The sequence below is a fragment of the Euleptes europaea genome, chromosome 15 (genome assembly GCF_029931775.1).
Source record: "Euleptes europaea isolate rEulEur1 chromosome 15, rEulEur1.hap1, whole genome shotgun sequence".
NCBI lineage: Eukaryota > Metazoa > Chordata > Lepidosauria > Squamata > Sphaerodactylidae > Euleptes > Euleptes europaea.
The window spans coordinates 11,271,603-11,285,849 of record NC_079326.1 but is presented as its reverse complement, the minus strand read 5'-3'; the positions used below and the strand labels follow the sequence as shown (position 1 = coordinate 11,285,849).

General features: G+C 40.4%; 1 protein-coding gene across 2 annotated transcripts in view; it reads left to right on the top strand.

Moving 5' to 3' along the window:
- SEMA5B (semaphorin 5B) overlaps positions 1 to 3,752 on the top strand; it is a 347,995-nt gene extending 344,243 nt beyond the window's left edge. For both annotated transcript variants that reach the window (XM_056861450.1, XM_056861451.1), the window contains exon 22: positions 2,900 to 3,752. In XM_056861450.1, the coding sequence (XP_056717428.1) occupies positions 2,900 to 3,055 (156 nt within the window). In that variant the 3' untranslated portion in view covers positions 3,056 to 3,752. The remainder of the gene's footprint in view (positions 1 to 2,899) is intronic.
- Positions 3,753 to 14,247: the final 10,495 nt, after the last annotated feature.

Here is a 14,247-nt window from a genome sequence, read left to right as displayed (position 1 = left end):
CAGTGCTGAACACGTCCCTCCAGCAGCATCTGATTTGATGTACTTTTATGTAGGCATTTAATTTAGGCCTTGCATAGAATAGCAGCAGTGAAAAATTTGTGCTTTGGGGGTGAGAATAATTACACTCGAAGGGGGTATGTAGCCAGATGAGACAATGGAGACCCATGACTAGATCTCCCATCTCATTACGTTTCTATTGATCGCTCCTTGTGGAAAGGATTGGGACTGCAGGGCTGGAGGAGTAACAATTCAAAGCTTCCTTCTGTGATGGTTTTGCAATATAATTAACCCCCTCCCTTCAGACCTATTTGTCCCAATAGGGAACGGTCAGTACAAACAGCAACTCCAAAGTGTTTCTCCAACCCCTCCCCTAGTTCTTATTAATAGAAATGTAAGGAGAGAAGCCATCATGAAGGACTCACTTAATTTGGCCTTCAGACTGTTTGAACATAAGAATTAATTTGTGCGATCCCCCTGTAGCACTGGTGGGTACATTTCTGTTCTGTGTCATATGTGAAGAAGCAGGAAGGTGGGGATGCCCGTGGTGAGAAATCAAGGACCCGTGAATGCTTCAGGGAAACATGGAGGCTGCCGAAATGTACTTAGGCACTTCACATGTTGGAGGTAACATTCTGAAAGGCTCTTAGCCCATGCCCCAGTTAATATGCATGCATCTACATACCCAAAAAGCTCCTCTCTAGGCAATAAATTACTGTCTGCAAACCTTGCATGTGAATAAGTAAGCACAGAGCCTAAGAGCCTCTGTTGCTATGTTTCTCCACCCAGCTTTATTCCATGTAAGTAGGCTGATGGAATTCTCTCTCCTCTTTAGTTAGTCTAGTTCTAATATTTTTCCAGGTCCTTGTTAGTGTCTGTGTAGATACTACTGTTCCTGGCCTGATAGGGGCAGGCTGAGGATGCATCAGTTGTAGATAGACCTAGCAATGGGAAATCCAAGGTGTTTGGAAATTGCGCGTCTGGTAAAGATGTTCCTGATCCTGTTGGCGTTATTTCAGCGTTAGTCATATTTGATTTTGCTTTTGCCCAAACTTGTGGCTGAAAAGGGGAGTCTTCTGTTGATGGAGCAAGAGCTGTAGTTGGGACACCTGGCTTGAACGGGTTTGGCATGGAAGATTCAGAGATGCTGTCTAGAATCGAATCAGTAACTTTTAATATTGCTTGCATGGCCTGCAGACCAGCCTTAAGGTTATTTGTTAGGGAGTCTGCTTTAAGAAGATCCCCTTAGAATTATTAGTACGTAGGAGTGGGCTGTTGCTATGTAAAGTGCCCCAAGATGGCTGACATATAGCTTAAGTCAAACTGCCATTGGCGATAACATCAGAATGCAAACATGTTCCATACTCAGTGATTCGAATGGCACACTAGAGCCAGCGTGGGGAGTGGGATCGGGGTGAGCTCAAATTTCTACTCAGCTGTGAAACTCACTCGGTAATCACTTTCTGGGTAGCCACTGTCTCTTAGCTTAAGCTACCTTACAAAGGTAGATTATGAAGACAGGAGGACTCTCTACACCACCCTATGCTCCTTAGATTAAAAAAAAAACGGACTAAAAATGTAATACCTATGTAATATCAGTGTTCTCCATGAACTTGATAACAGTGCAACAATAGTTAATCTCAACTAAGGCTGTTACCGCACTTGTATTCCCAGCGATGTATTAAGAGTTTGAAAATGTTATAAAAAATACTGTTCACACTTTGTTTGGCCCCTTTAGCTGTGAAGATGTCTTCCAACCATTTATAAGCCATGGTATCCAAAAACCCTTTTAAAGCGATGTTTTTTTACAACATTTTCAAACTCTTAATACATCGCTGGGAATACAAAGTGCGGTAACCCCCTAAGTTCTCCTGAAATAAATTGAACTTTAATCAGTTGTGTCTAAATCTCATGCCTATGTTTTCAATGAGACTAGGTCTGATGGAAGGTGAAGATAACTATACATTCTAAATATGGTGAAAGTAGTTTGAACACACATTTTCTGCCCTGAAAACAAATACTTTTGTATTATTTGAATGTGGGTTCAAATAACATCCACCTTATTTTAGAAAGTCTTCCTCTACCCTTTCTTTTATTGGACAACAGGTAAACCTTTGCAGTGGCCTCCTCTTCCTGAACCGGGTCTTCATCTCTTTCTGTGGAATATCTGTTGAGGACAATGAATGTTTACACTGGGAGGGGAGGGAGTGAAAACATCTCAGTTCAGTGATATGGTTCAATGAAAACCAAGAGAGAAAAGAGGAAACCCTTTATTTACGTTTTAACAAATAAAAGCACACCTGCATTTCACCTCCATTTTTTCTTCATGCTATTCACAACTACTTGTAAGTTGGTTCTAACTTTCTTTGGGAACTTTTTTGCCCTCAAATGTGACCATGCCTTGTTACTTATACTGTAGCTTACAGAAGTGACCCACTTAATATCGGGGGGTCCAAACCTGGATATCTACCAGTGGAGATGGAGATCAGGTAAATGTGCACCTGCTCTTCCAGAATGAAAAGAAATACCCTTTGGTACATTGCTACTGGGAGGGAGCAGCAGTTAAAGAAGTAGAAGGGAACCACTATGTTTGGCTACTTCTCATCAGGCCCAGCATGGCTGCACGATGGCTGCCAAACACCATGTCATCTTGGTAAGAGACTCTAGGTCTTTAGCGACATCCCTGTATCTTTGTGGCTTGGCTCAGATTCCTCAAAGCAATGGCAGAGCCAACAGAAGCTGTGGTCCCATCCACAGAAGGGCTCCATACAGAGCCACCAAAAATTTTTTGTCTCTCAGAGGTAGAGAAGGTACTAATAGAAAGTGGTGCTAGTGAATGAAATCAGTAAAAGGGTCAAAAAGAGACAGTTTCTCTATAAATGTCTTTGTTTTTCTTTCACAGACACTTAACAAGAATAATTTGATACCAGATGACAGGACCAACTTCTACCCTTTGCAGCAAACAAATGTATACACAACAACCTATTACCCCAGTACACTGAATAAATATGACTACAGGCCTGAGGCCTCCCCTGGAAGGACCTTTACTAACAGCTGATGATGGACAGATTCTCCAAGAACTGGATGGCTTCCTATATGATTTTTATTTTTTAAAATTGAGTTTATGGACCAAATATTGGCCCAGTCTCTAGATGTAAATATTATACAGTGGGCCTTTTATTTTATCACTTATCAGTGGGCTTACCTTTGAGCAGCACATCTCTTTAAGTTGACCCACTGTTGATGGACTATCCTCACTAGGAATTTTGAGAGGCCCACAGCTAGAGGTAGCACTTACTGCTATGGATATTTATGGCTGGCAGTTATCCTTTTTTTGGAGGGTGCCAACATTGTCCAGGAACCAACCAAAATGTGCTAAGTTTGTGGGAAATGGTACATGGCAACCCACCACTTCCTCAGAAATTCAGTGGACATCTATGGACAGAAAATATCACCAATGCTTTGATACACATCCTTTGTATGTCTACAGATTAATGGGACTATGAACATTATCTACAAGACAAGCCTTATGGAACAGCGTGGTAAAAGATGTTGGTTTTCCAGGTTTGGGGTTGATCATTGTATCATCAAACTTTCCTGCGACATGGAGCAATATATGCAACCTATGGTGAAAAAAAGTCTGGTGAGATTTACAAAAGAAGCACTTGAAACATTTCCAGTCATAAGTTGGAGGGGAAAGTAACAAGATGTTGACATGGCTTTTCGGTAAATGAGATACGGCTTTATCCCACTGGAAAAAATAGAGTGAAAAAAGAGCCATGGAATACCCTGTTACGGAACAAGAAACCCCTACATTCTTCTAACTTTGATTCCAGTAGCCTCTTAAGGAACTGTGATATTGGTGGTCCTGTTGTCTGTTGACATTACCAGGCTTTTGCGCTAATGCCAATTTTATTTTTTATATTTTTTTATTCACTTGAACAAAAAAAAAAGTTTGAGTTCACAGTATGTCTCTAAATAATGTCTCCATAATATAGCCTAACCCAGAAAGCCTGCTGCAGATTCCGCTAGTGTCTTCCAGTCCATGAAAATAAAATGTGCACCATCAATTGCCAATATTCTACAGTATCTGAACAAGAAGAAAACAAAATTGATTCTGCTACAGTGGTTAACCTGGGGTCTGTAGCATCATGAAACAATCAGTCCAGCCTTGAAATGTAATTCTGTGTATATGTGTGACTGTGTTAGACCAGTGCAGAAGCCATGTCTAGGGCCAGATGATTGTCTGACATTGATGTCTAGCAGGAAGTCTTATCTGTCACCCATGCTTTAATAGACAATCTCATCCAGTGTGTTTAGCCATATAAGCAAGTTTGCCACTGTCATTCAGCGTTTCTCAGTGTATATATATATATTTTTAATGAACTCATGGTGCTAAGAGAATGCCACTTTACAGAGCATGTGATAAAGAGCGTGAGCCAGTCGTGCATGAATGAAGAGCACTGCCAGAGCTTGGGTTTCTCCTTTGCATCTTCTTTCAGCAATGACCATCTATGTTTGCAGTTGCTGGCTTGATAGTTTTCCAAGCCATTTTGTTTAAATTTGGGCTTACTGTCTGGCCATCAGTAACAGGCTCATTGCGTCTGTGTTTTGAAAACACCTATTGGGAGAATAGTCTCAGATGTAGCAGAGTATGGCACATCCCTTTGTACAGCAGGGAATGGGAACTGGTAAGCTGTTCTGTTGATGAGCCAAACTGCCCAACTGTTTTGAATGGGGAAGAAGACCCAGTGATGATATCAACAAACATGCCTAAACTGACCAATTTCAGTGGGTACAGTAGTCTGGATGGAAGCATGGGCTAGATTGTTTTGGAATTAGATATACCACCATCTTTTTCATTTTTTAGCTGACAGTGATTGAGAACTTATATTGCTACAGACACATATCCAAAGCCAGACCCCCCTCCCCACGTAGGGCCATTGTTGTGTGGGCTAGAGCTTAAGTTCATTGTGCTGAGGGAACAATGAATACACATCTGCTTTGTAACTCTTGCTGCAGTTATACATCAGAGTTCCCATAAATCCTTGGAACAGGGAAAATTGTGAAGCATTGTTGAGGGTTTGTTGCAAAACTAATTAATTTTGCAAGTTTTCAGAAGCATAACTAAATTAATTAACTTCAATTCATTATTTTTTCCATTAGTTTTGGCTTGTTTTTGCCATGTAATAAGTAAAGTAGGTTGTTTTCCTTCTTGTAAAATGACTTGATTTTTATTTCTTATTATGTAGTATAATTTTTTCCTTGTTTTTCCAGTGCCACTAATCAGTTTAGGTGGGATGTTTTAGTGGGGCTATTCAAATTCATTCTTACCAGGCATTGAACAGGAATAATTACACTGTTTCAAAAACCCTTAGTTGCAGTCCCTTTGTCAATGTGCAGGTGCCACATGACCAGCAAGCAAAGCAAAGGGGGTGTGAGGGGATGCATTAAAGTTTATCACTAAGTCAGTTTGTGTGAGAGTGCAGTTCCTTAAAGTAGAGCTGAGCGCTGACTTACTTTTGAGCCCCCTTTTGAGCCAGCTTGTGTTCCTCAGTGCTTTGGTCACCATGCTTCTAATGAACATGGTGGACTGGAAAGTTTCTCTCGCTAGTCCTTTTCAATGGCTCAAATCACCTATTCTCTAGGCCGTCATAATGCATTTGGTTCTGGTATCAATGCTCTGCCAGGCTTTTCAGAAAGGAAACCAAGCTTATGTGCTAGTGTTTGACGAAGAGATGTGCCAGCTCTTGATAGGACAGCTGTGTGCAAATGTTATAGTGGATGACACCATCAGCATAGGAGACCCACTTGAGATGCTTCCCCCACTCAGAGAGGCTTTTGATTGTGGCTTTTTAAAAAGAGAAGTCATCTACAATGCATCGCAAGGCTGCTGTTGAAACTCAAAGGGGGGGGTTATATCCAGATGCAGCAGTTGTGTGGAAAAGCTAGTAAATGGGGAGCATATCCACGGTTCCTGCAAGCCAGTCTGGACTGTGGCCAACACCCAGAAAGAAGAGAGTTTCTACCATTAAAAGTCAATGACCTATATTCTCAATAGACATGGAAGTCTTTCCAGCTTTTAAAATTATAACACAACTTTATCTGAATGACACTTGCTCAGCTAAAACATCCAGTCAGTCAGGCTGCGTAAAAACAACAACAAACCCTTGAGTAAAAAAAAATAAAACCCACCAAAAAACCCATTATGTAGGATTATGGTGAGACATTCCTAGGGGATGCACAATTCAGACATAATGCACATTGTGTCTGAATTGAGGTCTAAATAATGGGAACTCTGCTGTGGATCCTACTTGATACACCAGCATCTGGAGGCTAGGTAAGCCCTTTGGTTTCTTTAGAAAGAGTAGAGCAGCATGTTTTTACTTTTCAGTTTATAATCATAATTGCCACATGTTCACATGACTATGCGAAACTACCATTTTGTATGTGTGTGTACCTTTTGCTTTTGAATCATTCTGTTGTCACATGAGCATTATACAGTAAGGATGACAAGGAGCTGGTGCAGCCATCACACTTTCTCTTCCACCCTCTGAGCTAATGATTTCTTACAGGCACACACGGCCTTTTCTGCCCAGAAAAACGGCCCTGTCCATTCTAGTGCCAGCCAAAACAGCTCTGTGCAAGTACATTTAAATCAATGGTGCCACCCATGTGGGCAGGAGATTGAGGTGTGTGTATGTTTGGTGTCCAGTGACTGGAATGCTTGATGGGCTGATCCTGCTAAATTGACCCATCCCACTTGCCTCCCCTAGACAAATGAGCCACACAACAGTCTACTTTCCTGCCGAGATCAGAGGCCTTTTGTAGGGTGGACTTTTAGTCTGGTGAAGGCCCACTGGAGCACAAAAGGCAGGACGAGGTGTGTTATGATGTAACGAGGTTCGACTTGAGTGTATTTGCTCCTGTCCCTCAGCTGCCAGGGCAGCATACCAAGCAGCAGCAGTTTAATGTATATGCCAGAAGTATCCAGAGAATTCATTACTGGGAAACTAGTTTACAACTATCCTGTTTTGAAAAGGTGTGCATGTTTGAACAGGGTAGAAATCCTTGGATACAGAGGTCATGCCACTGTAAAGTGGAACGTCCCACTGCAGTCAACTTCTAAGTTGTACAAGTATACCTACTGCCTTATTATTTTCTTTAGAAATTAGATGAAGACTGGTGTAGGAAGAAGTGGAATGACTGGAGCCCTAGCATTACAAAATCTAATGTTGGGAATTTTAAAAATTCTGAGATTAAACTGCTAATAGGTCAGTTCATTAGCCATACCAAATGGGGGATTTTTCTTACAGATGCAAGATAGAAATGTAATCCTTACAAAGTCCTTATAATCAGCTAGTATATGTGTGCCTGTGTGTACTTGTAACATGCACTACACATGTACAGCAGAATATCTAAGAATAAATTTAGAATAATATAAGCAGCCCTGGGACTTGGGGACAGTTGTCAAAGGAGAATGCAGAGGATTTTAACAGTACACTTGCTTTTTCCTAGATAAATGATTTTTTTTTGTTGTCTAATGAAAATGGAGAAGTTGACTTTTGTAGCTAGATCTGTTCATCTTCCCCAGCCCACAAAAACCCATTCCTGTTAAGAATGGCCAATTAAACAATGTTTGTATTTGCTCATATTTTATGAATAAACAGCCCAAGTTGACTTAGTATATTTGTCCTATTGTTTTTAATTATCAGCATAGCATGTGTGAAAACAAAATGAAGTTGCAGCTAGGAATAATAAACACACCTATAATTGGGATCCATCATGCACATGTCATTGCCTACTTACTGCAAAACTTCAGCTTTGCTTTCCACATGGTATGTCGGATGTAGCAGAAGCTACCAAATTGTGTACTGGTACCCACTCATTTTCATTGCACTATACTGAAAAGGGATGCTTTATACAGGACATGAAAACAAAAAAGTCTTAACACAGATCTTTTAATACAGTTTCAAAATACTTTCAGTTGTACCAACATAATGTCCACACATGTTGTATGAGACAGTAGCGGGGGCTCCTGCTGCAGGAAAAAGAGTCAACCATAAATTAACCTTGAAAAGCACAAGCATTCATATTTCACAATGATTTACCACCACACTGTAATCGTGGCTGTTGTACAGGGTGGCAGGAAAAAGCCCCGAGAAATTCCGAAAATTTAATTTGAGCCAAGGTTGACTAGGGTTTTTTCTCGGAAACTGTTTTTGATATCTGGCCTCTGCCTGGAATATCTAAAGAAATGGGTATTTTTGAGCAGAATCTCACTCCCACTTACAGTGCATTTAAATGGGCTTATACTGGAGTAACTCTCCTTAGGAATGCATTGTTAACCATTTAAATACCCCCCCCCATAGCTACAGTTATGGTTAAGAACCTGCAGCATAGAAGAGATGGCTAGAGACGGTTACACGTCTCCTTTTTAAATCCTAGAAACTTGACTTTGAGTTTGACTTCTAGCAGCAGCTCAGAAGTTCTCATCCTTAATTCAAGCTATGGTATGAGTTTGTCATTGTGAGCATAAAACCCCACCGCTCGGAGCCTTTGTGCACTGCAAGTTGTTATAATGACAACGTTACATAACAAAATGACTGTTTGTTGAAGGGCAACCCAAGAGCTTGAGAGGGTTAAGCAGCTAGCTTGCAAGGTGTCATGGTGAGGTCACAAAGAATATGCCATAAATAAGGGGTTACAAAATACTGAAGCCAACCAGCTGCACAAGCACTATCACTCAGTGTCCAATCGCATGCCTATCTGACATGTAATCCAATTCATTTTCAAAAGAAGAAACGCAGGGGAAGCCAAATAGGATACGAAGATAGAAGTTCTTCAGCTCAGTTTTGTAGTTAAAGCAGAAAAAAAAAGAGTCTGGTTTGATCTGTTCAGTATATAAAGAAAACTATCACTCCACAAAAAAGCATATGCCTCATGAAGCAAAAAGTGGGAAGTATTATTGGGCCCTGTTGTGAAGACATTTCACCTTTCCTATGCAACTGAACACAATGGTACTGTTAGAATAAAGGTGATTTAGACTAACCACTGCCTTTAGACACTGTGAATTTTGGGGCTGGGCTTCTCTGTATTTTTATATATTGTACTATGTAAAGAATAATTCAAAAATAAAACCCAACAACCTGCTAACCATGTGAGTTGTTTTTTTAAAAAAATATCGCGACAAGAATTCATCAATATTTGTCTTTGTTAATCGCCTTCATGTTGGTTCCAGCCTTTGACACAAATGACAAATTCTATTATCTGTATAATCTGATAGTTACTGAGATTAGTTTAGAATTTGGGTTATGTGATAGAATAGTGCCCCTCAGAGGTGAAGAAAGGATGGGTAGTTAGCTTATACCATGGAAGAATTTTAAAGACACTGTATTTCAAAATGTGCACTTGCCAACTACCTTGGCAAACAATTTGTTTGTTTCAATGCCACACAGATTATTCCTTTTTCACCAGTTGACCATACAAATGAAGCTTCCCAAATGCTATGATTATCAAAATAGATTAGCTAAATTGCATGGTCTAGTCCCAAAGCTTGAAAGCATCTATTCTAACCATCCAAAGAGAGAGTTTTGGAGGCTGCCCTGAAATAAGAGTGAAAAATAAACATGAAACCTATTTAAGAATCCACTTTATACATTTGTGTGCTATTATTTTAAAGGTCTATCTGCAGCATCAGACAAGCACTCTACACTGTATCCCACCCTACACTGTTCCTGCTCCTGGCAGCCCTCATAGCCTCTCCCCTTTCCATGTTCCTTTTCTCCAACCCACCCAGTCTTCAGCTTTCCCTCCTTCTGTCCTCCAGGCAGCCTCTCCCCTTTTTTCTCTCCCACCCCCCTATCCACCTTTTTCTGTGATCTTCTAGTTCAGCTTCACCTTCTCTCTCTTATTTGGGTTTTCACAAACCACAAATGTCCCCTTATGCTGCAGAAAAATCCAGTCTATCCCTGACCTCATTGTGTGTATTTTTTGATCCACACTAGGGCCTATTTCAGAATTGCATATAGTGATATGCTTTATGCATATATTTTCTGCTTAATAGCCCATGAATCACTATGGGATTGTGAGCTGGACAGTTACATTCATCTAGATACTTTGAGAGACAACACCTCGGAACAAAAACTTGGTAGTGCTTCATGTAAACCTGCGCAACTCATTACTAAGTGCAGACCTAGATGGTGGTAGAAGGGCCATAACACAACTACCATTCCCCTACTCCCTACGCTCAACCCCTCCCCTTCACCCTCCAGCGTCTCCAAAAAGACCAATACTATTAATAACAATGACAATAAAAGCAGAAATGTAGATGGGTTTTGACGGGCATGGACACAAAACGAATTGTACAACTTTTCCCTATCTGCCCCTTCCCTTTCCCCCACTCCTTTCCTGTACTCCTTTTAAAAATGAATAAAATTATAAAAAATAGATACTTTGAATGGAAATATGCTTACCCCATCCAGTTATTTTAGAGTCATGCAAGTTCTAATGTGCACATCAAGTACTCTGCCTTCAAGACCTGCCCACCGAGAGTGGTGTAGTGGTTAAGAGTGGCAGACTCTAATCTGGAGAACCAGGTTTGATTCCCCACTCCTCCACATGAAGCTTGCTGGGTGACCTTGGGCTAGTCACAGTTCTCTCTGAAATCCCTCAGCCCCATCTACCTCACAAGGTACCTGTTGTGGGGAGAGGAAGGGATTGTGATTTTAAACTGCTTTGAGACTCCTTAAGGTAGAGAAAAGCAGGGTATAAAAACCAACTCTTCAGTGGAAGCAGAATATTTATATGCACATTCTTTTGCACACCAAGATCTGCTCTCTACTTGCTCCACAAACTACAGACATATGACCAACATTTAAAGGCTGGAAGACTAGTCCCAGTGGTGCTGAAATAACATCTTTGTCATTGTTACATATCACTATAAAATGGTCCCATTTTGATTGAAAGATGATCATAGATTCTAACTGGAAAATCTTACAGCTCTCAACCCATTTATTAATCAAACTAAAGACCATGAAAAGTGACACAAGTCAGGGACACTTTAGTTTATGTTCCGATGCAACTGGAAATTTATATAATGGTCTTGTGCTGAAAATTACACCATAATATCATAAAAAATAGATTGGATTTCTAATAACCTGAAACCAGCTACACCTGCATGCATAATGCCTCATTCCTAGTCAATCATCAGCTATAATTTTGAAAGTTTTCATATCCACAAGTGTGCCTATGGGAATTTATATTTTAAAGACAGCCCATTAGAAAGTAATCGAGGCTCCAGATCAGTAAAAACAAATTTGGTGTGAACAAGGCAGAGACTTCTCATAGGCTCTTTTATCCTTTGCATGCACAAGGAGTTTCTAAGTGGGTTTGTTTGGAATCAAGACAAATCTCTGCACTATTTAAAGGAAAGCACCAATCTTGAAGCTGTTGCTAATTGGTTTTAACAATGTATGCATTGCTAATTGGCACTTCAACTAATTAAAATTACTGCCTCTCCTTGGGAAGTAACACTGCATGCCTTCTTCCTTATTTTTTGTCTGCCCTTCACAATCACAACAAAAATAATATCAGGCAAAAGTTCTAAACTTTTGGGGCATCAGACGCATCTCTGCTTCAGCAATATTTTACAGTATGAGTTACATTTACCTAACTCTTCCATCAGCTTGTCCATCAAGTATGTGGTAGCTTCCAACTGCCATCACTGAGCCTAGAGGGAAGGCAGGAAGCATTCAGACAAGTCCCCATCGTGTCTAGATTGAAGTCAATGGAGAAAAGAAAATATGTTCAATTCATGCAAGTTCTGTTTTCAGAGGCACATGGGGTGGAGCAGTCTGTACATCTGGGAAAGCCTCCTCTGGTCACAAGCAGGATCATTACACTTTTGGCAACCCCAGAAAAGAGGCTTCCTTAATAACCCCCAGCCCATGTCATAAGAACATAAGAAAGGCCCTATTGGATCAGACCAAGGCCCATCAAGTCCAGCAGTCTGTTCACACAGTGGCCAACCAGGTGCCTCTAGGAAGCCACAAACAAGAGCCTTCAAGAGCCCCTACTACGAAGAACTGTTCACTGTGAACAAATAATCCAATAGCCTTAAAGGGCCCAAGTGGGCAAACAAAAGGGTTGAGACAAAGAGGCATCTCGCCTCCACAATCATAAACCTGTTACTATCTACACAGGCCATGTTTGCAGAAGCTACCCCAAGGTTATCATACCCACCTTTGCCAAAGATACTTCATTTCTCAAAATGATGGTGGGTAATCTGCCCTACTCCTATATCACCCGAGAATTGATATTAACAGTAAATGAACAAATTTTCCTTTCTTCAGTGGCAGGGGCAGGTAAGACTCTTATTTCTGGGGTGTAGGAAAGTTGTTAATCTCAGGGTAGCCAAAATGTCACCTGAGCTACAATTCCCAGTTGGGATACCTTTCTGCCAGGAAACAGCATACATTGAAACTAAGGTACTGGGATCCAAATTATCAAATGACTGCCCAGCATATAGATGACCAAAGGAATAACCCTGTATGTCACATAGGAAGCACTTTGCCAAGAAGGCTGCAGTCATTTTCTCTGGAGTCCCCAGGCTCAGAGGTGGAATCCAGCCTCTCTACAACCAGGGCTTGGAATGAAGTGGAGTGGGCATAATGCCAGTCCTTAAAGCCTTCTCATGTCACAGGAGCTGCACAAGACCTGCACTTGCTATCGTCACAAATGTAGGTGTTAAAAAACCTATGTAAGAGGCCAAGTTGATGATTTCTTCCCTTGCTGGATTTCTTGCTGGATTTCACCAACAAGCTTAATCATATACGTTACCGTTCAACAGACCATGAGGGTCTCTCTCATGCCAGATCAAACCAGTAGTTAAAATGGGTTCTAGAATATTATTTGAGTCTGAGCACAAAAGATAACACACACAAGGTTTGATTAACCTGTTTAATGTGTGCCAAATATTACACAAGTTAACACACAACATACACAGCAAGATTCCAGTTGACACAGAACTCCAAAGTGGTTTACATTTTTAGATATATTATACAGTGTTTTAAATAAGTTTTATTTAAAAATAAAAAGACATTTTAGGCACAATCCAAGAGAAACTTGAGAGATTCGCAGGATACGCTTCTAACAGATTGTGCCACATGCCAACATATTATATACGAAAGTAGAACTTACTCTAAAATAAAAATCTATCCATTTTTTTTTTTTTACAAAATTACAAAAAGTAAAATGCTTATAAATTCTAATGAAATTGAACTAGGTGATTTGGGTTTTACACCATTTCAGGATTAATTCTTTTTCTATTAACATGTTCACACCAGCAGGCCAAGGTAAAACAAATTCTGTAATGTGTTTAAAACTTGAGGGTTTTCTATTACATAAAGCATCTTTCATCAGAACAGTTAGGGAAACTGCACACAGTAGACGGAGCAACTACCTGCATAAACGTTCCAAGAAAACTGCAGAATTGAGACAACAGTGGCTGGAAAAATTTAGAAGAGGTAAATGCTATGGCACTGAAGGAAGTTTTGTTATTGACATTAACCAAAGCAGAATCAACCTCAGAGGCAACAAATGTTTTGCTGGTATTTTACAGAATATGGACGGGAAAGTTTTTACCCATCCATCAAGGTTCAAGGCAGAGCTAGTATAAGCACCGATAATAGGACACCTTTTACTAAAAGCTTCTGCATCGTTTAAAAAGAGATGAGATAGGCGGATTAATGAAGTCTCATATTTCAGGGTAAGAAGCTATAGGCTGAGGCGCTCTGAAGAAGAGGAAAATCAAGCTTGAGGGGGAGTGGAAATGAAACACTCCAATTTGGAAACCTTGACATTTGTGTATGCATATTCTTACATATTTGATAGATTAGTTTAATCACAGCTCCTGCCTTTCAGGGTTGACTGCATTTGTTGTCTGCAACCTGTCATGTAATTTGCCTTCTTGAAAGTAGTTCTCACTGTGCTAAAGAAAAGTGTGCAAGAGGTAAAGGACTCTTCTGCTGAAGGTTCAGAAAGTAGAGTATTTGCTTGAGTTTGCTGCAATTGTATAGAGTACTGAAAAACCACACAATGGGGCCAGAGAAGTTCCTAAATATTATTTTGGCTCTCTTGAAAAACTTCATAAACCTTCTAGGCCTTACAGGTGTGAAGATATGGTCTGAAGTGGAAACACCTGCAGTAATCTATGAAGCCACAGAATGACTAGTATCCAGTGGTCAAAGC